Source organism: Hippopotamus amphibius, chromosome 1 (assembly GCF_030028045.1).
Source record: "Hippopotamus amphibius kiboko isolate mHipAmp2 chromosome 1, mHipAmp2.hap2, whole genome shotgun sequence".
Classification (NCBI taxonomy): Eukaryota; Metazoa; Chordata; class Mammalia; order Artiodactyla; family Hippopotamidae; genus Hippopotamus; species Hippopotamus amphibius.
The window spans coordinates 25,647,422-25,672,365 of record NC_080186.1 but is presented as its reverse complement, the minus strand read 5'-3'; the positions used below and the strand labels follow the sequence as shown (position 1 = coordinate 25,672,365).

General features: G+C 53.4%; 1 protein-coding gene and 1 long non-coding RNA gene across 2 annotated transcripts in view; one reads left to right on the top strand and one right to left on the bottom strand.

Moving 5' to 3' along the window:
• Window positions 1-2,199, bottom strand: part of KIAA1522 (KIAA1522 ortholog) — a 28,596-nt gene extending 26,397 nt beyond the window's left edge. The window contains exon 1 of the mRNA XM_057704159.1: window positions 1,507-2,199. Within this exon, the coding sequence (XP_057560142.1) occupies window positions 1,507-1,741 (235 nt within the window). The 5' untranslated portion in view covers window positions 1,742-2,199. The remainder of the gene's footprint in view (window positions 1-1,506) is intronic.
• LOC130834153 (uncharacterized) lies at window positions 652-24,068 on the top strand. The gene is made up of 4 exons (XR_009048579.1): window positions 652-710; window positions 9,168-9,375; window positions 23,024-23,095; window positions 23,868-24,068. It is a non-coding gene; the product is annotated as an uncharacterized LOC130834153 (long non-coding RNA).
• Window positions 24,069-24,944: the final 876 nt, after the last annotated feature.

Here is a 24,944-nt window from a genome sequence, read left to right as displayed (position 1 = left end):
GAGCAGGCACCTACAGAGTCAGCTTTTCCAGCCCCTGCCTCCAGGCTGGTCTCCCAAGAGAAAAGGGTCCACTGCTCTGGGGTACGCTACTAGTCTTCTATCTCTACTCCTGACGGTCTGACCACAATCCATCCTGCTGCAATTCTGACCCACGCCCCCTTGAATGAGATGGGGATGACTTCAGACTGAATCCCAGTGGGGCAGCCCTGGGACAGACGTCATATACTGTGGGGACTGCAGAGCCCTTGGAAACACCCCTCATGTAAACCTTCCCTCAGGGCCTGGCCCAGTCATCTCAGCCCCAGCACCCAACTTCTATTTGTGGCTGGGCTGCCGGGGAGTGGGGCCCATATCCAAAAGGAAGATCAGGCCGGATGCAATCACACACAAGAGGCCTTTCACCCTCTTCCTAACCCCTAAAGTGTTCCTTCTAATTCTCCTCCCGAGGAGGTGGTTAAAGGACACTGGGCGGGTAAACACGGGCGTAATGGGATGGGCCTACACACACCGCCATTTCCTCACCTCCAGCACTACAGCAGGAGCACAGGAAAGGTAGACTTCCTAGGATGGCAGGCCCCAAGGCAGCCCCACCCTCTTGCAGGGACTCATGCCCTCCCCTTCAATCAGGAGACGGAAACCGAGAGACTGAAGGTGAAGGAAGAACCAAGCAAGTGGCCAAAAGAAAAGTGATCCCAGGAGGGATGGGCCAGGTCAGCCACCCCTCCCCTCAGGCTGCCCATCCATCAGGCCAGGGGGAGCCTAGAGCCAGGGAATTAGCTGTAGTATTTCAAGGACCCACCGCTGCCCCAGGTACAGGCTCTCCATTAACTTGGGCCTCGGTTTCCCCCATCTGCAAGCACACTTCCAACACAGGACGGTTGCTACCATGGCTGGGGGAAGGAGTGGTGGGTGGGGAGGCTGGCTCAGATCCTGAGCTCACCACCCCAGGAGGTGGATGTTTGCGGTTTGGCCCAGGTGAGTGAGGAGGGGGGCCAGGTAGGAAAATCTAACACTGCTAAGAAACTAAAGCACGTTATGCTCCGGGCTGGGTCCTCTGTAGGGCTGGAAACCGAGATCCACCTCGACGGCTGAAACACCTTTTGAGTGCAGCTGACTTTCCAAACCGAGAAGGACCCACCACCAGAGATGCAAGGCCACTTGCCTCTCCCATTGGCCCCAGGCCAGAGTCAAGTCTCTGACCCCCTGACTCAGCAGCAGAGGGCAGAACCTGAGCGAGCCTGGGGGAGGGGGGACTGCCTCACCGTCCCAAGAGCCGGGCGGCCAGCACTTCCTACTAAAACCAGGGGATCCCTGCCCCATTCGGGGGATCCCCTCCACCTAGAGCGGGGCAGGGCCGAGTCTGGGAAATTCTGGGGGCGGGGATCTTCGCTCTCCCAGCGCTAGGGAGTCACCACCCGCTCCGACACAGCGCGGACCTCCCGCGGAGCCCCCCAGGCCGCACCCTCGGCGCCGCCCGGTGCCTGCCCAGGTGCCCGGCCGCCTTACCTCGGCCTTTACCCTTGGCCTTCCTGGCCTTGTCGTCCGCCTTCTTGGCCCGGGGGGCGGCCGGTTCGGCGCCCTCGGCCCCCGCCGCCTTCTTCTTGCGCCGCTTGCCCCGCAGCCAGCTGAAGGCGCGGCGGAGGCCGGACGCGCCGGAGCGAGACTTCTTCCTGCGCGGGGGGCCGCCCGGGCCCCCCGGCTCTTCGGCCGCAGGTGCGGCGGAGGGCTCGCGGGCCGCCATGGCTCGGCAGGCGGACCTGACCGCGGGGCTCAGGCCCCCCGCGGCGGGGCGCCCATGGGCCGGGGTCGGGCGGGCAGGCGGCCGCCGCGCGCAGACGCGCCCGGAGAAAAGTTTGGGCGGCGGAGGCCAAGCGGCCGAGGAGCCGGCGGGCGGCGGGAGCGGCGCGGGAGGGGCCGCGAGGTGGCGGGAGGGGCCGCGGGGTGGCGGGAGGGGCCGCGGGGTGGCGGGCGGGGCGCGGATGCCGGCCGGGAGGGACGGAGCCGTGAGCCGGGAGCCGGGAGCCGGGAGCCGGGAGCCGGGAGCCTGGAGCCGGGAGGGAGCGGCCGCGGAGCGGGGGGGGGCGGCGCTGCCTGCGGCCCCTCCCCGCCTCCTCCTGCCCGCCTGCCCCGGTCCCGGAGGCCGGGGGCTGGGGGAGGAGGGCGAGGTCCAGTCCCCTGGGACGGTGGCCCGGCGCGCCCCGGAGCCGCGCGGGCTGGGAGGGGCCGAGAGGGCGGGGTCGCGGGGCGGGCCCGGGGGGGGGTGGGGGTGGTACCGAGGTTCGGTCCGGGCGGGGGCACTGAGGCGAGCTGGGTTCCGAGGGCTGGGGCTGGGGTGCTCAGGGAAAGGGCGCGGAGACACGTGTTGGGGTTGGAGCCCAAGAGAACTTGGTGTCCTGAGTTTGGTCCGGACGAGATGGGGGATTCTGGAATTCTAAGGGAATTCTGAAAATGCTTTCCAGGACCCGGGCAGTATTGGAGGTTTTGCTCTAGAGACAGACGTCAGACCCACCTGAGACCTGTGACCGACAGTGGGCCTTCCTCTCCCACCTGGCGACTGGGAGTCGTCCCTTTGCTCCTTTACCCTTCCTCACCACACCTTCCCCCAACCTCCATCAGTCCTCTGTGTGGAGCTGGGACCCATGCCTCCTGGGTTCCTGCTTCATCCTTGGGTGACTGGGATGAGGAGAGCTGTGCCTCAGTTTCCCCTTAGGCCGGGCTGTGAATCCCAGAGCACTCCTGCCTGGGTCTGGATTTTCCACTGAGATGCTCCACACTGGTTAGAGCTGATCTTGGACTTGAACTCACAGCTTTATAAGGTGCTTGGAGATCCTCTGCAGATGACAAATGTGACTGAGGAAGCTGATAGGGAAAGGAAGCCTTCAAGAATCACGAAAATGCTGCGCGTGTTTCCTCCAGGCCTCTCTGGCTCTTCGTTATAGCTGACCAAGCACTCTCATATCATCTGATCCCACAACAAGCTCTGAGGGAAGCAGGGCAGGGAGTGATACCCCCATAGTACAGAAGGGAAACTGAGGTCAGAAGAGGACAGTGATTGCCCAAGAGCGAAGAGGTGGTCAGTAGCAGAGGAGCTAAATCAACAATCTAGGTCTGGTCACTGCCTGGTCCCCAAGAGCTAGAAACTGCCCTAGGGTCCAGCTATGGGTTCAGGGCCCTTGGACTCCCTTTCTGGGTCCCCAGAAGGGCATCGTGATGACCCCCCGGTTAGAATTTGTCTTCATCACCCAACCTGACCCTGGTCAAATAGATTTCTCCTGGTCCTCACCCAGCCCAGTCAGCCCTGGAGTAGTGCAGACAGCACTCAGTGTGACACGGTAGAAGAATTAGAGTGTGCAGCGTGACCTCTCTAACCTGCCTTAGCCCCCTGAGTGCCCCCTGGGACTCAGCTGTGGCGAACTTGGGCCAACACCAACACCCTCCCACACCTGGGGGGCCTGGGGCAGATCCCTGTCCTTGCTGGGCCTGTTCCCCCTCTTAACCACCATTCATTTGGTTCCAGCCCACAATCCCATTCCGGGTCAGCCACTGTGCCACACACAGGGATCACACTTGGCCCTGTCCTCATAGTGCTCTCTGCCCAGCCCTAAGGGCCCTGCCTCTCCTTCCACTGGTGAGTATCAGAAGAAAAGTGTTACAGGCAGGCTGAGACTTAGAGAGAGAGAGATGCACAGGGCCTTGGACTGTTGGATAGTCTGGATGGTTTGCAGAGCAGAGTGCAAAATGAAAATGCAGGGCCTTTGTTCAAATTTTATTAAAAATTTCAAGAAGGCAACAGCAGAGCATTCAACCAAGCATGGGCCTTTCCAAGAGCAGGGCCATGTGGACTGTACCCATGAAGTTGGCCCTGCCGGTGGCTCATGCAATTCCTTAGCGAAGGCTTCCCTCAAACCACAGTCCGCAGGAGTCAACTCACAGACTGGGTCCCCTGATTTGAAGGTGAGGAGAGGAAAGGGGAGTGGGGAAAGGTCAGGTCTATATTCCCCTCACTGCTCCTAACTCCAGCACCCAGACATTCTCACCTCCCATCTCCAACCACCCTCAGACCAACAGCCCAGCTTTCCTGCCTGTCCTCTGGCCTAATGGACAGGCCTGCTTCTGAGCCCCTCCGGGCTAGCTGGGAAGGACTAGCCTGCAGCACTGCTGTCTGGATTCATGATTGCTCAGCTCAGCTACATTTCTTTGCAGGCCCTCTGGGCAGCTAAGGAAACTGACTTCCCAGCAGCCCCTGTCGGCGGGGCCCAAAGTCCATGCTGGAGCCAGGCTGTCACCTGACCAGGAAGGAAGCTGCTAGCCTGTCCCCAGGGAGGAACCAGCAATAACCAGGCTTGGGGCAACAGCCCCCGATGCCATCCAGCTTTGCTCCCCTTTTTTTTTGTTTTTGTTTTTTCTTTTTTCTGGCTGTGCCACGCGGCTGGCTTGTGGGATCTTAGTTCCCTTCCCAACCAGGGGTCAAACCCAGGCCCTCAGCAGTGAAAGTGCAGACTCCTGACCACTGGACTGCCAGGCAATTCCCTGCTCCCTTTGCTTTTGGAAAACCCAGGACCACCCCATGTTGCCCTCATACCCATCCAACACTCCCTGACCCCCCACCCTTGGGAGACCTGCCTCCCATAGGCTCCAGCTTTGTGCCCTGCTAGACCTGGCCTCCACCCGCAGACTCCAGACTGGGCAGCCAGACCAAGGTGTGGCTAAGCCTCCCTCATTTTACAGGGAACAGCAGGAAGGGAAAGAGTCTGTAAATCATGCAGCTGCAGGTGGGAACATCTGTGGACTCCCTCAGTTCTTAGACTCACTGGAGGGCGGAGCAGTTCTGCAAAGTTAAGGATGTTGAGAGATTAATAGTCCTTCTGTTCCATGGATAAGAAAGCCTAAAGAGAGGTGGAGTGACTTTCCAACAGGCACATAGCTACCTTTGGGCAGAGGTGAAATTTAAAACTGATTTATGTTTGTGCGCGTGCGTGCGTGCGTGCGTGTGTGTGTGTGTGTGTGTGTGTGTGTGTGTGTGTTTTCTAATTGATCCCTGCTTTGTGCCCCTGCCCCATCCCTGCTGCTTTCAAGGGTTGGCAGTTGAGACCCTGGAAAAGCAAAGTATTTATCCTGGGGCCACAACTGGGCCTCCAGGAACCCCCAGAAATGTTCTACTTAACTTCAAATGCACCTCTATGCATCTTTTCTGGGGAAGATATTCACAGCTTTAACAGAGTCTCAAAGGGGTTCCTGTTTCAGAATGAACTAAGAATCTACACTTTGATCCTTTTCAGTAGGAGGAGAAGATAGAAAGGGGCTCGTGTCTGATGCCCTCCAGCTCTTTCCTCCCTAACCTGGGGGTGGGGGGAATCCTGCAGGTCTCATCTCCACAGTGGACACTCCTGTGCCCCCTGCTCTGTGGCTCCTGGCATCTGTGGCAGCCTGTCAACATTTCAAACAACCTCCCTGCTGAGGTCTTCTTTGATCCTCCCAGCATCTCTTAGAATCAGGCCCCAAGCCTAATTCCACCCATTTCCCCTGCTGGGTTGAGAGGTGAAACAATGCCCAAGGTGCTAGTGCTGTGTGTGGAATGGAGGTGGAGTCTTGTGGGCTTCCAGTCCTGAGTTGCTGCCAGCTCCTAGGAGGCTGAGGGAGGGAAGGAAAGAGAGAGAGCAGGGGGAGACAGAGAGAAAGGAGAGGTTACTGTTGCCACTGCCCAGTCTCCGTTGTGGAATGAATTCTGATTCTTTGCATTCCTTCAGCCACTATCTCCTGAGCACGAGCTCTGTGCTCCAGGCTTCCAGATTGACCAGTTATTCTGCGATCTGATTGTCAATCTCTGAGCTGTACATGATGTAGAAAAGTGGGTTTCAAGCTTTTTCTTTTAGCAGTGGAACTTTTATTTTTCCCCTCACACAAAAGTCCCCCAAATTTTATCTGACAGATAAAAGCAATGCTTTATACATATGAATTTATTTTTATAAATCAAAATGTATAACCTTTACTTACCACAAAATAAATCAGCAGGAACAACGCCAACATTTTGAATGGACTAAAAATTTGAAACCCTGAGTTATAGGTGATGGTTATGGTTTTAACTGAGAGCCAGCGTTCAATTTATTTCTGCGGCAGTTTCTTTTAGTCGGTAATTAGAAAATACTGCAGTTCATAGACAAACAGGGGCAAATGGTAAGAGTTTTAACTCTTGGTAGAAATGTCAGGAGAAGCCTTATTCTGAGGTCTGCACAGAAATGAATTATCCAGCCAGCCCAGCCTAATGGCTTGTTAAAAGTTAGCCTAAACTGTTTCTCATCTCGGTCCTGCCACTAACTTGCTGGGTGTCCTTGGGTAAGACACTTGCCCTCTCTGGGCACCAGTTTCCCCATCTGAACATCTGATTTCACCTAGAAAAGGAGAGTGTGTGTGGAGGTACTGGAGTGGGTTGGGGTGTGTGGGGTGATGAACTGAGCATATACGGAAGCTTCATTACTCATCCTCACCGCCCACTCCCATCCCAGCGCTGGGCCTGAAGAAGCGGTCACAAAACCACTGAACTGCCCAAGTTCAAGGCAGAGGCTAGTTGCCATGGAGATGTGCTTTGTTTCCCAACCGTCTTTCTGCATCTGACAAGCACAAAAAGCCGGCCAGATGGACCCTGACCTAGGCTGAGAGAGCCAGGATTTCCTGACCCCAAGATCCACGGGGCTCACTGCTCTCCAAGGAGAGCAGTCAGTTCTCAGTTCTCACACCCCTAAAACAGGGCCATGACCCTTCTGGTCTGCCAGCTGATAAGGCTTCCTGTAGGGAGCTGCTGGGTGAGGCCTCCAGGTGTTTGCAGATACTCACTCCACCAGTCCTGGGCATCGAGGCTGGCCCTGTGCCCAAGGGCAGGGCTTGGAGGGAAGTGTCCACACTCAGGGCCTTCTGGAAGCTGGGGGAGGGGTCAAGATGTGTGGGCAGAGCTCGCTGCCCATGATCAGAAGGAAGCAGCTGGGTGTGGATTCTCAGCGACACCCTCCACCCTCCACCATCCACACAAGGGCCTACACAAACACGCTGAGACACAAACACAGGTTGACAGACCCACATGCATACCAGTTCACACTGGCATACCCAGATACATGGATACACACACCAAAACACAAACCCAGATACACACTGACACCTCTGGGTACCCATAAACATCCAGGTACACTAAAGCAGCCTGATGTCTAAACACACGTAAACACACACAGATACAGAAACACACCCGATTATCTACAGACATGCAGACACACAGACACAGATACACAAATGCTCACATTCCCAGATGCACAGACACGCATACAGACATCCACTGATACAAAAACAGCACACACAGATTCCCACTGACGCATAAATCAGAGAGAGATATACAGAAGGCCTTGTTACGTAAATATAAACAAACAATTACAAGTAGCAACACAGATACACAAAACTCAACACAGATTCAAGCAAGAGGTTGAAAAGGGAACTAATACTGGGTGAGGGTCCGTTCTGCAGAGGCAGCAGGAAAGGAGTTATATCTGTAAGATCTTTTTAAAATCCTTCCAACAATCTGTGAAGTTGGCAGTCGTATCCCCGCTTTTTACAAATGCGATAATGTAGAATATATGTGCCTATAAAAGGCCCAAACAATGCAGAAATAAATAGGGTAAAATGTAAAAGTGCCCCTTCACGCACGTTCCTCACCCCCACCACACCACTGTTAATGTTAATATGCATATATTTTTTCTGTGCATTTACATACAAGCATTTAAAAATACAAGTCTGAATATTTTCCACAAAACCAACCAACTCAGAGTGGTTAAGAAATGTGACCAAGGTCATAGAGCCAGTTAGCAGAATCAGGATTTGGATTTAGCTCTGGCTCACTCCAAAGTACTCTTTCTGCTGCCTCAGCCCACAGACAACCACAGAGACACAAATTCACAAAGGGGAGGCCTAGGGCAGGGGGAGGGGCTGCACCTCGGGGCTGGCCCAACAGGCTTTCTGTCCTATTGCTCTGGGTCCCTTGGGTGGTTCCTCTGACTGCAGGCGTTGTCCCTGTAAATTCCTGTTAAGGGGCAGATATATTCCTGGGACGGGAACCTTTGAATCATTGACCCCAGGTGAGCACCACCAGGCAGGTGACTAAGTGATGCAGGCACAGCTCCAACCCCAACTTTCCCCAGTCTCCTAACCTCTCAATCCCTTCTCCACACACCCCAGAGGGATTTTTCTAAGGCTATATCTGGACCTTGTCTGTCTGGCAGCTTAAATCCCTTCCTGTTGACTCCAGTTTTAAATCTCAGCCTCTTGGACACCTAGGGCCCCTCACCCTCCGGCCTGACCTGCCTCTCCCCATTTTTCCATTTGACGAAGCACTTGTCCTTCTGGACGAGCTCAAATGCTCCTCTTGTTGAGCCTTCCCTGACTCCCCTGTGCAGAATCCCCCCCACCCTACCCCGCCCCCGCCTCACTGCCCCCACCCTGCCGGACAGTGTGCTCAGCAGACACCCACCATGACTTACAATCACCACGGTCAAGGCATGTCCGCTGATGGACTGTCCAGCTTCCAGGGCCTACCCTAAGTGTATTATATAATTGCTTTCCTTAATCTTTACAACAGCCCTAAAGCTATAAGAAGAATTGTCCCCAATTTACAGATGGTTAAATGGAGGCCCAGAGAGGTTAAGTCCCTTCTTTAAGGTCTGATTTTCTCAAGTCAGTCCTTGGCCACGTCATGTACAACCACATTATAGGCAAATATGTTTCCATTGCTCTCCCAGCTAGACTAGAAGCCCTGGAGAGCGGAGACTAGCCTCCCTCGTCGCTGAATCTCTGGTGCTGGGACAGGCTTGGACAGTGGGGAGGGGCTCAGTGAATGGCTCTTGAATGAGGTCCCTGTCCATTTGCTATCCCCCTGAGTGATCGAATAAGAAAGGAAAGGAGAGGAGACACTGGGGTACCCTGGGAGGGCCCCTGCTAGATGGGATTCCCCAGGAAGTCACTGAAGGCAAGAGTTTCCTCAGGATTGAGATGTGGTTGCCCCTAGAGCCCAAGGACATCTGTGCAGACCCTGCTGGGGGAGCAGGTATCTTCTGGCTCCTCCACATGTCACTCCAGTTAGGAGTCCTCAGCCAATCTGTTATTAAATGTTTACTTTTTCCCACTCTGCTCAGCTTGTTGCCCGGCCCTGGAGAAGGGGGCCAGAGAGCAGGTGACAGGGAACTACACCATTAATGATCACCTACCAGGTGCCATGGAATCCTTCCAACAGCCCTGCAGTTGGATTCTCATCCCTACTTTTGCAGCTGGAGAAAAGAGGCTCAGAGTGGGGAAGACACTAGTTCGAGGTCACACAGCCAGTGAACCAAAATCCAGAGTCAGGTATGTGCGTATCTGTTCCCCTGCATCCTACCCCCCACCTCAGAGCCAGGGAGGATGTGGGCTGACTTGGAGGAGACTCAAGGAGGCCATTTTTGAGGTGGGGCTGTGGCTGGAACACAGCCTGCCCTGGCGGATGTTTTACAACAGCTTGCATTTGTCCAGCACTTTCCCTTCCATTAGCTCATCCAGCCCTCCCCAACATCCCCTCGGGTGCCTATTATTATCTCCATTTGACAGATGAGGGATGCAGGCTCGGTGAGGTCAAGTGACTTTCCCAAGGTTGCACAGAGCGTGCAGGGCAAAGCAGGAGTAAACTTTCAGACCCTAATGCTCCTCCTGTGTCTCCCTACTGCTTCCTCTTCTGCCTCCTCCTAGCAGTCCTCCTTGCTGCCCCAAGGGAGCTCTCTAAACCCAACTGTGGGGAATTCCCTGGCAGTCCAGTGGTTAGGACTCTGTGCTTTTACAACTGAGGGCCTGAATTCAATCCCTGGTCAGGGAACTAAGATGCCACAAGCCACGTGGCACGGCCGAAAATAAAATAAATAAATTAATTAAATTAAATTAAATAAATAAACCCAACCATGAGCCTCCCCCTGCCAGTCTGTTCTCTCATACCTCACACTGCCGTGCCTTTGCCAGTGGCTGGTTCCTCAGCTCTCCCTGACTCATTCGCCTTTCAAGCTTCTACTCAGCCTACAAGGGCCAACTCAAATGCTCCCTTCTCTAGGAAGGCTTCCTGGATTGGCTTTCTCCACACAAACCTCTAATAGAGCAATTATCTGTTATATTAAATAGCTTCCCTCCTTCCTCAGACTATGAGTTCCTTAAGGGCAAAGACAATGATTTTTCAGGTCTGTCTTCCCTGCACATAGCTTTGCATTGAATGAATGAATGACATCCCAAGGGCCAGGCCCAGGGGAAGATGGTGGGGCTTTAACAGAAATAGGGGAATCAGGACTTCCCTGGTGGTCCAGTGGTTAAGCCTCTGGGCTCCCAATGCAGGGAGCCTGGTTCGATCCCTGGTTAGGGAACTAGATCCCACATGTCACAACTAAGACCCTGCATGCCACAACTAAAGATCCCACACCCGGCAATGAAGATCCCTGTGCAGCCAAATAAATAAATAAATAAATAGAAAGAAAGAAACAGGGTCATCATAAAGAGAAGCTAGTATTTAGGGAGGAAAAAGAAGAGATGGGATTTTGCTTTTGGCCATTTGGAGTCTGAAGTGCTATTAGGACATCCAGCTAGACATACCAAGTAGGTAGGAGTTGGGGGTGGGGGGGGAGTGGGGAGGAAAACGGACCAGGGAGAAAAGATATTAACAGCAACTGCCACTAATTGACTACGTGTCAGACCCAGAGTTGAAAGCTTTCTTTTTTTTTTTTTTTTTTTTGGCCACGCCCTGCGGCATGAGGGATTTAGTTCCCAGACCAGGGATGAACCCACGCCTCCTCAGTGGAAGCATGTAGGCCTAACCACTGGACTGCCAGCGAAGCCCCTCAGTGCTGAAAGCTTTATGTGCATCATCCCATTTGATAAGATAGGTAATATCAACCCATTTGATGGAGGAGGAAGTTGAGGCTCAGAGAAGTAATTTTCCAAAGTTAAATAGCTAGTAAAAGGCAGAGGGAGAATTTGAACCCAGATCCACAGGATGCCAAAGTCCGTGCACTCAATGCCTCCTCCACATGGTAGACTATGGAGGACTGAGTTCATAGAACATATACCTTTAAGGGGGAGAGCAGGAAGCTGAGATCAGAGAGGGAACCACTCAAGAGAGAGAAGGGAAACCAGCAGGGTGGTGTTTGAGACCAGGATAAGAGCTCCAAGAAGAGCCAGGTCAGCAGTGCCTACTGTCCATGAGAGATTGAGGCTGGGCACGGGATTTAGCAACTAAGAGGCAACCTTCCAGAGAGCTGCTTCCACGTGCTTCAGGGAGTCCGTAATAGGACCTGCCGAGTGGGAGGTGAGAAAGTGGAGGCGGTTGGCTAGAAAGAGAAGGAGAGAACAGGGAAGGAAGGGAGCACCCTGTCGTATGCAGGCCTAGGAGGGCGGGGCACACAGGTTTGGGCTGGCCTGGAAATATTGGGGAAGGGATGGAAGCAGGTGGGAGGAGGAAGGGGTGAGCATGGAGCATTTTGGGTTGAGTCAGTGACTAGACTCAAGGACACCCTCAGTCTCTTCCTTGACAGCCCAGCGATCAAACCCTCTTCTCCATCCCATCCCCATCTTGCAGGCCAAGCTATACTAGCCTCATTCATCCTTTCCTCTCCCTCCCCCACCTCGTCCTCACCCCTCCCCTGAGGTTGTTCAGGACCAGCCACCCCCACCTCCAATCTGCTGTCTCACCCTCCCTGGCCCAGCCTGGTGAGGCAGGCAGGGAGGAGTTTCCAGGCAGGAAAGGGCTGAGTCACTCGGCCACACATCTGGTCTCAGATCTTGATACCCAGCTGGAAGGGGCAGGAAGGAAGAGGGCTCCTCCCCCACAAGCTCTCCTGGCCAGTCCTCACTTTGCCAGCTGAGTGGGGCAGGCTGGGAGAAGAGAGCCCTTGTCACATCAACAACCAGCATTTGCTGGGCTGCTTCACCCACTCCAGCTGGGGTCCTTTGCTTCTATGCTTGCCTTTAAAAAGTAGGGTCTTGGGCTTCCTAGGTGGCGCAGTGGTTAAGAATCCGCCTGCCAATGCAGAGGTCACGGGTTCGATCCCAGCTCCAGGAAGATCCCACATGCCACGGAGCAACTAAGCCCGTGTGCCAAATAAAATAAATAAAAAGTAGGGTCTTGCCTGAAAAGTAGGGTCTGTCACCTCCATTTCACAGGTGAGGAAACTCAGACAAGGTGGCTTGGGCAAGGTCACAGGGATTGGAGGGCTGGTCCATTGGTGTCCTCACGCCATGCTCTGGGCACACAGGAGGGGGTGGTGTTTGGAGACAGTGGACAAGCGGCTGAGGGGCTGAGGCATACCAGTGGCTGATGCCTGCAAAAGCTGGGTCGGGGAAGGCACTAGGCCCATGCTCCTGCCAAAACGGCCCCTTCCCCAAGCCCCAGCAGAAGGCAGAGGCTCCTTCCTCCCCACTGCCTGCTCTGCCCCTGCTGTTGTTGGCTCAGCTCTGCGCCACCTCTGCCTCATTCCTCAGTGTTTTCCATCCTCTCTTCACTGTGCCACGCTGAGAGGAGCAGCAGGGGCCTTGGCAGGCGGTGTCCTGCCATCCTGCACTCTGCCAGGGCACCGTGTTCCCATTGTCTTGAGCAGCGAGAGGTGTCCAGGTCTTGGGGAGGGGGCGAGGGATAATGCCAGGCCTCTATTCTCTCCTCAGGCTGCTCAGCAGGCTTCTCTGGGGCCCAGGCTGTTTGTCCACACAACACCCAGAGTGACATTGGGCAGGTCACTTCCCTCCTCCCAAATGGAGCAGCCCACGTAGATTATACGGAAAAGCAAGCCAGTGGACGTTCTCCCATAGACCCAGGCCATCCTTAATATTAACGTTTGATTGATTTAATTGTATTTAATGTGGCTAGAGTCACAGCTGTGCCACTTGCTGTGTGACCTTGGGCAAATTCCTAGACTTCCCTAAGTCTTGGTTTCTTCCCCTTTAAAACAGGAATAGCAATAATAACACCTCCCTACCACAGTGGTTTTCAGGGTTGGTTTAGATAATGCCTAAAGCAGGTACCACATAGTGCTTAAAAGAAAAAAAAGAGAGATACTTAGTATTATTGAGGGATATCTGATTACAAACTGAAGGCATGCTCAGAGAGAATCTGGGAGATGCAGAAAAGCATAAAGTTGTAAATCAGAAACACCTGTAATTCCACCCAGAAGCACCTTTTTGGGTTTTTTGTTTTGTTTTGTTTTTGCTTTGTTTTTTATAAATTTATTTATCTATTTATTTGTTTATTTATTTATTGGCTGCCTTGGGTCTTCGTTGCTGCGCAGGGGGCTTTCTCTAGTTGCGGAGAGCGGGGGCTACTCTTGGTTGTGGTGCGCGGGCTTCTCATTGCAGTGGCTTCTCTTGTTGTGGAGCACGGGCTCTAGGTGTACAGGCTTCAATAGTTGCGGTACACAGGCTCAGTAGTTGTGGCTCTCAGGCTCTAGAGAGCAGGCTCAGTAGTTGTGGCTCTCAGGCTCTAGAGAGCAGGCTCGGTAGTTGTGGCTCTCAGGCTCTAGAGAGCAGGCTCGGTAGTTGTGGCGCACGGGCTTAGTTGCTCCGTGTCATGAGATCTTCCCAGTCCAGGGATCAAACCTGTGTCCCCTGCATTGGCAGGTGGATTCTCAACCACTGCGCCACAAGGGAAGTCCCCAGAAGCACCCTTTTGTGGTGATTTTCTTACACAGAGTGGAGTTGCCCTCCCTCACCCTCTGAGATAATGACCCATGTGCTTCCAGGGTGGATGGGTGGATAAATCTGCATTTTCTGCATCCTCTCTAGGCCTCAGCTTCCCTGTCTGGAAAGGAAAGGGTTGAAGTAATCAGGGAAGACAAATAGATTTAATTTCATATGTTAACTGCTGCCTCAAATGGCTCTGGGTTCAGAGTGCCATGATCAATTAATCATGTCTACCATGGATACAGGGGACGCAGAACGGAGCACTGGTAGTATATGTACCCTGTGTAGCCACTGTGTAGAGTCTAAGAAATCCCTAAGAACCACTTCAGGTTTTTTGTTTGTTTAGGTTTCTTTTTTTTTTCCCAGATCTTTATTGGGATATAATTGCTTTACACTGGTGTGCCAGTTTCTGCTGTACAACAAAGTGAATCAGCTGTATTCATACACATATCCCCATATCCCCTCCCTCTTGAGCCTCCCTCCCACCTCCCTATCCCAACCCTCTAGGTCACCACCAGTCATTGAGTTGATCTCCCTGTGTTATGCAGCAGCTTCCCACTAGCTATCTATTTTACATTTGGTAGCCACTTCAGTTTTTAACATTCCACAAACCTTTCTCTCTTTTCATTCTACTCTCTGTTCTAGATCCTGGCTTCCTCTGGGGAATGCAGAGGGAATCCTTGCTTCTTCTCCCACCCCAGGCCCGTGTTCACCGTGCTTCTGGTGGCTAGTACCAAAACTAGCCCCTACTTAGCATTCTCCATAGTTGTATCTTCTCTGCAGAGCCCAACTGAGGTTCTCCCCAAGTTAGGCTCCAAACAGGCGAGCTGGGGAGGGAGGAGGGTTTGGGTGTTTTCCTCACTAAAAAGGAAATACGCAAATAGCATGCTTTCCAGCAGCCATTCCTCACCAGTCCAAGCTTGGGTATTTGAATATTAAATAAGCTCATGCAAATGAATGCAAATGAGCACATCCTCTCTCCCTCGCAGTCCCTGCAGTTGTTTGGGCAATAGGGCTTCAGCGCAACCTGAGTGGTTGGGTCCAGGGCCCAGATAGCCCTCCCTGCAGCTGAGAAAGGACAGTGCCCGAAGGACTCAACTGGAAGATTTACCGGCTCCTGTTCTGGCATGAGGGCTCTGTGGAGGGGGACCCGGGTCCAGTAAGGAGACAGAGACTCAGAGAACGCTAGGGACTCTCTAGGAATGGGGGTGGTCTCAGTCAAGGGGGAGGTCCTCTGTAAAAGGATTCAGTGGTGAGGAGGGTGTTGCGGAGGGGGACAGAGGGTGGGAGTTCACTGAGGGGGATAAATTTCAAGAATCTAAGGTGTGGCCCCACTGCCCATCCCTTTCTCCCCCTCCCAGTCCTGCAGGCTTGCCAAGGGCTCTAACCTGAGGGGCAAGTGGGGTGGTCCCTGAGATCCCTGGATAGGGCCATCCCAGGGTTCCAGATGTCTTTCTGGCAGCTGCCTCCAGCCTACAGGACCCCCAGAGGTGGGAGGAAACTCCCAGGAAATGAGAAAACCTGGGAAGGCTCTTTAGTCCTCCATGGCCCCAGGCCAGACCTCCCTGTCACTGGCTTCCAGGGCTTTGCTCTCAGCCCTGGCTCCCTAACCCTTAAAGCCTCACAGTTTGTTGCTGAAGACTGTTTAGTGTTACCTGCCTGAGCTCCCGTTCCCCTCACTGAGCCCCCAACTCCCTCACTGAACCCTCATCCTCCCACTGAACCTCCAACCCCTCACTGAGCCCCCATTCCCCTCACTGACCCCCCAGCCCTTCAGTGAGCCCCCATGCCTCTCAGTGAGCCCCCATCCCCCTCACTGAGCTCCCCCGCCCCCCACCCCACTAAGCCCTATTCCTTCACTGAGCCCCACCCCCTCACTGATTCCTTATCTCCCTAATGGAGCCTTGCTGGTAAACCTTCAGTTCCTGGATAAGCCACTGGAAACTGCAGCCCTGAGACCCATGTTGCCTCTACCCAATTTCTAGTATACCCATTTCAGCCACAGCCGTGTCCTTGTCATGGCCCAGGGCACAGGTCATGAGATGGAGGAGCCAGAGGCAAAGGGATCAATAATAGCCTGGAAGGAGAGCCCAGCGGAGGGCCTTCTCGGTCCGCTTCCATGGTGGCCCTGGGCCCGTTCTGCCAGTGGAACGGATGTTGAGATGATGCTGCAGGCAGAGAGGCAGCTCCCCGCGTGGCTTGCCAAGATTCAAGCCAGGGGCTGGAACACAAGAGCAGGCACTGGTCCCACCCCGATCTCCGGAACAAGAGCCGTACTGTGCACACCCCTCCCATCCCCTCCACCCCTCCACTCAGGCCAGGCCAGGGTCGGGCAGGGCCACACATGGAGGCCGGAAACAGAAGGACACCCAGGCAGCAAGGGAGCAAGGGAGAAGGGCTGTGAGCTCCAGGGTCAGGGACACAGGGTCAGACCTGCAGGCAGAGAGGCTATGACTTACATCCCCGCGTCTGGAGCTGCGGCGGTGGCCACCGGGTGCTCCAGGCATCTCTAGGACACAGAGAAGCAGACCCACGGGAGGGAGATCCAAGGCCAGGGAGGTTGAAGGTGATAGTGATCCTGAGTGCTCTGGACAAGGGCACAGCCACAGCCTTGGCCAGAGCCCCAAGGCTCCTTGGCTGACTTCACTCACTTGTGCCTCAACACAGTCACCACAACTTAGCCCTGCCAGCCCTATGTGGGGCACTAGAGGCAAAGAGATGACAAGGCACTGCCCCCAACTTCATGGAAGTCACTGAAGTCAGGGTCTGGATTCAAGGGAGGTGTTTATGCTCTTGATGACTGGCTCGCCCACAGTCCTCTCGAAGGGTTTCTTAGGTTACTATACTCTGAACCGAGTGGCCCAATTGCCCTGCCACTAACAGGACCAGAGGTGGGCCTGGCCCTCACTCAGCTGGCCAGGGGCCCCTGAAGTGGTCTGGCTGGAAACTGCCCTGCAGGAATCAGGTTCACTGAACGAAGCAGATCCTCTCCCGGAGAGTAAGCGAGCAACCTAGAGAGAGATGTGCACAGGATCACGAGGCCACAGGAGCCAAGCCCAGCAAGGAGTCTCAGCAGGTAGGACATGCCGGAAGGACAGACGTGAAGGCCCAGAATGACCGAGCCTCTGTGACACTAAGGGTCAGCCTGCAGCTGTGGCCAAGATGAGACTCCAGGTCAGGGGAGCTGTTTGCTTCCTGAACACCTATGGAGACCTGTGAGGCCCAGAGGTGAGGGGCACCTCCTCGTCTTCCTTAAGCCCCGTCTCCTGAAGCACAGAGTGAGCGTTTCCCTGGTTCCTCTCATCCAAAGGAGCCAAAGGGACACTGCCTCTCCATCCCTGCCTCTCTGGCCTCCTCCCAGCTGATCCAGAGGGAGCCACAAATGGAAGCAAGAACTCTGGACCTGAAGCCCAAAAATGAGATTGGAGTTCTGTTTTACCAGGTATCTGCCTCTCAGAGTCTCAGATTTCTCCTTAGAATTAAGGGAGTAGAGCCTATGCCAAGGGCTCTTGGGAGAGTGAAATGAGGCTGAGGTTGTGAAGAAAGAGCCCTTTCCAGCCTCCCCCAAGGGTCACCCTCCACACTCCCTCTGGCCCCTTGTCCTCTTTCATTGCTCCCATCCCTGTTCCAGAAGGCATCCATCAATCTGAGACCCTCACTCCAATCAGACTCCCTCAATCTGAAAGTGGCTCCAGATTCCTCCCCTGGAGCTGGGGGTTCTGGTTCAAAAAGGGGAGCCTCCGGGGGACAAAGGTCAGAGGAAGTGGAATTTCAAACACTTGTGACCAGCCAGCTGGGAGGTTGTTCAAGCAAGGCCCACTTAGTCACATTTTCCCTCAACCCAGTGCCTCCATCCAGGGGGAGGGGGCCCCGAGACAGGCAGCCAGACTCGGGTTAGAACAGGAAGTCCTGCCCGGCCCCCAGGGCTCATGTGAAGCTGTGTCATCTTGGCTCTGGGTGTGATACCACATGGGAACTATCTCAAGCCACCTTTCCTCATTTCTACTCATGTCTCATCACCTTTGTGCCTTTCTCTCGGGGACTAGTGGCCAATCAGCCCCACACTGACCCCCCCACCCTTCCACCCTGTCCCTAAAAGCATGAGCTCCAGAGCTTGAGAGACCTGGGTTCAAATCCTGGCTCAGCTGCTCCCTGACTGTGGCCTGAAGCTGCCTCAGCTCTCTGAGCAAGACTGGAGTGAATGCGATGGCATCATGCGAGGAGCCAAGCCGGGGCTGGGGGTTCCTGAGTATCAGTCCCCTTTCTCCTTCCCAGAGCCCTGGGCTGGGGCCATTGATGGGGTTGGAGGAGGCCCGGGGTCCTACCCTGAGCTGTAGGAGTCATGGGATCAAATTCACGTGCCTCCCGTGGCACCGGCAGCGGGTCACTGCCGTGCTGAGCCCCCATTTTCATCTGTCAAGTGGAGGTGCAGCTGCTTGGCTAATGTTAGGGCTCCTTTTCTGGCTACTTGGAGGAAGTGACTGAGGCTCCCTTTGGGTGGGAAGAAGGCAACCTGGACAAGAGAGGGACTGCCCTTGAAAACAGGAGGCTGGCGGGGGGGCAGGTATGGCAGGGAGGTGAGTCACCAGGAAGGAGGGGGCACAGAGGCTGGGCTCTTCTGAAGGGACAGAGGTCAGCGGGAGGAGGCTGCTCGATGTGGACACACGAAGGTTCAGACCTAATCTGAGAGGACTCTGATGGCGACGCACAGAGCCACACACGCTCTTGTCTACACGGTCACACAAGGGCACCCTGGAAACACACAGACACATACACACACTCCTGTACACGCTGGACATTCACAGAGTCACTTCCAGACACAAAGACGCACTCAGAGACATTCACAAACTCACCCACACACATTTTACCTTCAAGTATATCCACACTTCAGACACATTCATACACGCTCCTGTCCACAACACCTGCACAGACAAAAGGGTGAACACAAAGACACACACACTTGTACACTCACGTGCATTCACACAGACACCAAAAGGAACCCACTCCTGCACACCCAGAGCTACGCGAGCAGGCACAGGGGCACACAAGGACACCCTCAGAGACACACATTCTTGCGCACGAGCTTACACATGTGAGTACATGATCACAGTCAAAGCCACACACGTTGTGTAGTACACACTCATATGCGCTGGAACATTCACAGACGTTCAGTCAGGTAGAGCATAGTCAGGTACACTCACACACAGTCTCCCCCCCCATGCGTGCGGCCCCCCCCCAGCCAACTAGGCTCACCTCTCTCTCTCCACCCACTTCCCACCATCCTCTGGGGCCTCTGGGGCCTCCCTCCGGAGCTGGGGGAGGGGATGGGGCGGGACTCGCCCTGCTGATGTGGCAACACTGCTCACCTGCAGCGGGGCCGCACCCTCCGCGGAGAAAGGCTTAAAGGAGCAGGAGTCCCTGGCACTGTCCCCACCAGATCTCTGCCCTTCTTTTCCTGATGGGGAAAGTGAGGCACAGAGAGGGGTCAGATGATGAATGGGACTTGAAACCAGTGCTCCAGTGCCAGGAGCCAATTGGGGAGGGAATGCTGGTGCTGGGAACTGGGAAGACTGGGTTCCAGGCCTGGCCACCTCCTGCCTACCCTGGCCTGCTGCCTGCCGAACCTGCTTCTCCTCACCGTTCCCGATCTCCCTACCAGGCACTCCCATCCCCTGGCATTCCTGTCTCTGAAGCCAGCTCCACAGGCCTGAGCCAGAAATACACACACACACACACACACACACACACACACACACACACTGAGTCACTGCACCCTGTTGACTCTACCTCCCGAGGGTTCCTCAAACCTGTGCTGGAAGGAAGCAGCCTGTGCAGTGGGAAGGCCAGCTCTGCTACTTCCCAGCTATGTGACCTAGGGCAAGTCACTGCTTTTCTCTGAGCCTCAGTTTCCTCATCTGGAAATGGGGTGATGATCACCCCTACCCCCCAGGATTGGATTGGTGAGAGAATTAAACAAGATAATAGGTGGAAGCTGTAGGGCCAGGCCTAGGGACTCAGGACAGGCTTGGTGAATGAATGGAAGACATGTGAAGGACTTGCCTGGGTACCCTGAGTTGGGCCAGGTCTGCCACTGCTGAGGCCACCCTGATCCCGTCACCTCCTAGGTGATCCTGCAGGACCAGCCCCTCCCAGGTTTGCTGTTAGTTTTGCTGCTGCTTCCAAAGCCCCAGCAGCCCAATCCAGCCCTGATCACTGTACCATGGTGGGAGGAGGGCCTGGCTGGTGGGCGGGCGGCAGGGGTGGAGAGTTACCAGTCTGATGAGGAAGATCCAGCTCAGCTCTGCTCCTGGAAGTACCCAGCTTAATCAGGCTGGTCTGTCCTGAGGGCCCAGGACTAGCTGGTGGGGGAGCTAAGGCCCTGTCCCAAGGGCTCCAAGCCTGATGTAGGAGACAGCCTGATCCAAGAGCACCCAGGCTGGTAGGGAAGACATTCCCTGGCCCAGCCCCCCAAACTACTTGGGGAGACATACACTTCCCCTGGGCATTCCCAGTCAGATGAAGGCAATTTACCCTCTCTAGGGGCTACCAGGCTGGGAAAGGAGACACAATTCTTTTTTTTTTTTTTTCTTTAAGAACTTTTATTGAGATACAATTGATATACAATAAACTGCAAATATTTAAAGTGTACAATCTGATAATTTTTTCTTATTAGTAATGTGTATATGGTAATCCCAATAGAAACACAATTCTTATTCTCAGGGACCCCAAGTCACAATAGAAGAGAGTGAACACATACCTAGGACACAAAGGTACCCAGACACAGAGAAGCAGAAATGAACACAGATGAATGTGGCTTTGCGCACGTGCCTCTTGCATACGACTGTGACTGTGCGTGTGTGTGACTCTCTGTGGGACTGTCACCTCCGTTTCTGTGACGAGGCATGTGCCTCTGAGCTGAGGCTGTTGAAAGGCTCAGTGAGTGGACCCAGGTGGGTCTAATCACTCATTCAATGGACATGAACTCACTGAACGTTCACTTTGTCCCAGTTGCTGGGCCCCACCCTAGGATGCTACGGAACCTTCAATAGGTGTGTTTTCTGCTTTCAGAGGCATCACTATGTAAAGGCGGTAGATAGATGAAGCACACTAAGCAATCCCCTATGCTGCAACCTGTTTAAAAGCACAGGGGGCTGCAGGAGCATAGGGGAAGTGGACTTCCTGGAAGAAGTGATATTTAAGGTGTGCCCTAACAGGCTTTAGGGCTGAGGGAAAGGGTGTTCCAGCTAGAGGGAACAGCATGTGCAAAAGCCGTGGACCTGGGGGGAGAGAGCCCAGGACAGGTTTTGTGGAGGAGGTGACTAGATGGGGTTTTGGAAAAGGTAGGTAGGCAGGCAAGGAGAGGAGGCATGTCTTCAGTTTGAGGGTGAAGGGGGGTGTAGTGGGACTAGCCAGAAGGAGTCTGCTGGCCTGAACCCGTACCTAGAGGTGGAAAGGCAGTGTTCAGAGGAACCTGAGGGTTTGAAGGGGAACCGGCACCTCCAGAGAAGGGGTGGGACACTGCTGAGTGGTGGGTTTAGGGGCTGAACTCCTAGCCTGGCCTGTGGACTGTGCTAGGAGAAAGACCCAGCCCAAGGAGCCTGGGGAAGGCCCCCCAAAAGGATCCTCAGCTGTAAAGAGAGTTTAATAATGGCTCCACGCCTCAACTGGAGAGCCCAGGCGCCCTGGAGCCCGCGCACGACAACAACAGCAACAACTCCCTCCCAGGGCAGAGGTGAGCATTACAGTAAAGGCACGTTCCCAAGTCGCTCTTCGATGAGCTCTCCAAGAACGCATTTATTCCTCTCGAGAACTATTCTGTGATGGTTCCCATGCTCATGCTGATGAAGTGGGCTGAGAGACGCCCAAGGCTACAGAGCGGGACGCGAGGGTGAGCGGTCTGAGTTAGAACGCAGCCTGAGACTAAGCCTGGCTCCTTCCCTTGAGTCCCACAGCCTCCCAGCACGCGAACGCGCTTTTTACATCGGTAACAGCTCGTTGCTGCTGGATCCGGGGCTGTTAATATTATTATCGTCTGTTATTAACAGTGCGATACCCGAAGAACGAAGAACATCCTCGGTTCATCTCGGGCTCAGACCTCCCAGCTGCCCGCGCGCCCTCGGTCCCTGAAAACTCCGGGCCCAGACGACCCCCCGCGGCCGCGGTGGGAACAACAACCCCCGGGACGCGGGACGCCGTGGGTGGGTGGTCGGGTGGCGCCTCCTGGAGGCAGTGCTCGGCGTTGCCGCCAGGGCCCGCCCGCGGAGCGAGGCATCCACGGCGCTGATAACCCTCACCCTTAGCCGGATGCAGACCGAGGGCTCCCAGACAGCTGTCCCAGACGGCGGGGAAGGAGGAGGAAATAACAGCACTTATCAAGCGACTGGTACACTGGGCGAGGTGCTGGGCATTTCCTCCACATTTAACGCCCACCCAACCTCGTATCCCAGAAGTGGAAGCTGAAGTTCTGGGAGGTTAAGTAACTCGCCAGAAATGAAAAACTAGATTTGAACCCAACTCTGCCCTAGTGTGTGGCCATGCCAGGGGCCCCTCCCGGGTAAATCCAAGGAGGAAAAAGCCATCGGATCCTCACTAGACTATAAACCTCTGTAGATCAGGCATCATGATAAAACAATGATGATAAAAATAACTCAGTCACTAGTGGAGGTGGTATACTGAATTTGAGGGCCACCGTTTCCTGCCTCTGTGACTTTGGTCAGCTTTTTACATAAACATCAGTAAATGAGCTTTATCGCACGCCTTATGGTCTAGGACTGTTCTGAGGATACATTGCAATAACACAGACAAAATGCTTAGCTTAGAAATTATCTGGCAGTGGTGCGGTTAGGACTCCTCGCTTTCACTGCAGAGGGCATGGGTTCAATCCCTGGTTGGGGAACTAAGATACCGCAATCTGTGCCGACCGCCCCCCCCCCCAAAGGCTTAGCTTAGCACCTGTCATGTAATAGGTGCTCAAGAAAATAGCTAATACCATTTGCTCATATGGCCATTATTTATTTAAAGCCTAGGGGCTAGGGATACAGCAATGAAAAAATACAGATATTTTTCTTGCTTTAATGATTTCCTAGTCATGTGTTCCTAGGATCTAGCACATTGTCCGGTTTAATAAATGTTGAAATGAATAAATGAACTGATAAAGGAGTGAATGAATGAATGGACATATTGCAGTAAGTCAGTCCCTGGTTGCAGTTTCAGGGAGAGTAAGAGGGAGAAAAGAGAGTTTTTAAAATAATAGCTACTATTTCTTGGGCACTTACATTGCATGAGGTACGCAACTAAATGCTTTTTGTGTTCTCAGTTCATCCTCACAGCAAACCCATGACGGCAAAATATTATTTGATTTTACAGAGAAGAAAACAACCTCTGTGAGGTAAGAGTGATTTTTCCTAAGGTCACACAGCAAATGCAGAGGCAGGTTTTAGGCTCGGGTCTGCTGCCTCCAATGCTTGGATTTGTACCTGCCTTCCTTGAAGCAGTGGGCTGGAGGGCCTGGCTAGGGCATCTCTCACCACCCTCCTCCTACATCTAGTTGGTCTGCTGGAGCTCTTGGCATGCAGAAACTCAACAGAATGGCCTCCAGCTGCACCAGTAATAATGGGGAATGGGCTACTCTGAGCTTCCAAGAAGCAAGTTCACTTCCAATCACTCCTTTACTGAACCTAATATGTAATTACTTTCCACAATCCTGTGAAGAGGGGGTTAGTCTTCTACTTCACTGACAGGGAACTGAGGTTCAGGGTTGCTCTCCCAAGTTTATGTAGGGTGCGCTCTGAGGTCTGGTGGAGACTGCTGCCAAGCCTCCCCTCCCTGCTGCCCTCTGGAGCCTCTCTACTTCCCAGCTCATCTCTGCCAGTCATCCCCCCAGTCCTCCCCACACTCTTGGCCCCTCCCTGACCCCTTCTCCTGGTCAGGGTAACTAGAGGCCTAAGCCTGAGCTTAGGTGAGCTAAGAGGGACCTCTTGGGTTGGGACCCTGCTCGGAGTGGTGAGCAGGAGGTCACTGTTCACCTAGGATGGGATTTCAATCAGTTCACAACTTTTTTTTTTTAAATACAGAATGTTTTTATTTAATCTTTTTTTCAATTGAGACAAAGTTGGACTTCCCTGATGGTGCAGTGGTTAAGAACCTGCTTGTCAATGCAGGAGACACAGGTTCGATCCCTGCTCCAGGAAGATCCCACATGCGGAGGAGCAACTAAGCCCGTGTGCCACAACTACTGAGCCCACATGTTGCAACTACTGAAGCCCATGCACCTAGACCCCATGCTCTGCAACAAGAGAAGCCACAGCACTGAGTAGGCTGCACACCTCAACAAAGAGTAACTGCTGCTCGCCACAGCTAGAGAAAGCCCATTCAGCAATGAAGACCCAATGCAAAATAAATAAAAATAAATTAAAAAAAATTTTTTTTAAGAACTTTTATTGAGATACAGTTAACAGACAATAAACAGCCTATATTTAGAGTGTACAATTTGGTATCCCAATCTCCCAATTCATCCCCCCCCAACACTCCCCGCTTTCCCCACTTGGTGTCCATGTGTTTGTCCTCTACATCTGTGTCTCTATTTCTGCCTTGCATTTCCTCTTTCATTAGCATTTGCCTTATGTATTGAGGTGCTCCTATACTGGGTGCATATATATTTATAATTGTTATCTCCTCTTCTTGGATGGATCCCTTGATCTTTATGTAATGTCCTTTCTTGTCTCTTGTAACATTTTTTATTTTAAAGTCTATTTTATCTGATATGAGTATTGCTACTTCAGCTTTCTTTTGATTTCCATTTGCATGGAATATCTTTTTCCATCCCCTCACTTTCAGTCTGTATGTGTCCCTAGGTCTGAAGGGGGTCTCTTGTAGACAGCATATATATGGGTCTTGTTTTTGCATCCATTCAGCCAGTCTGTGTCTTTTGGTTGGTGTATTTAGTCCATTTACATTCAAGGTAATTATTGATATGTATGTTCCTATTACCATTTTCTTAATTGTTTTGTTTTTGTTTCTGTAGTTCTTTTCTTCTCTTATGTTTCCCGCTTAGAGAAGTTCCTTTAGCATTTGTTGTAGGGCTGGTTTAGTGGTGCTGAATTCTCTTAGCTGTTGCTTGTCTGTAAAGTTTTTGATTTCTCCATCGAATCTGAATGAGGTCCTTGCTGGGTAGAGTATTCTTGGTTGTAGGTTCTTCCCTTTCATCACTTGAAATATATCATGCCACTCCCTTCTGG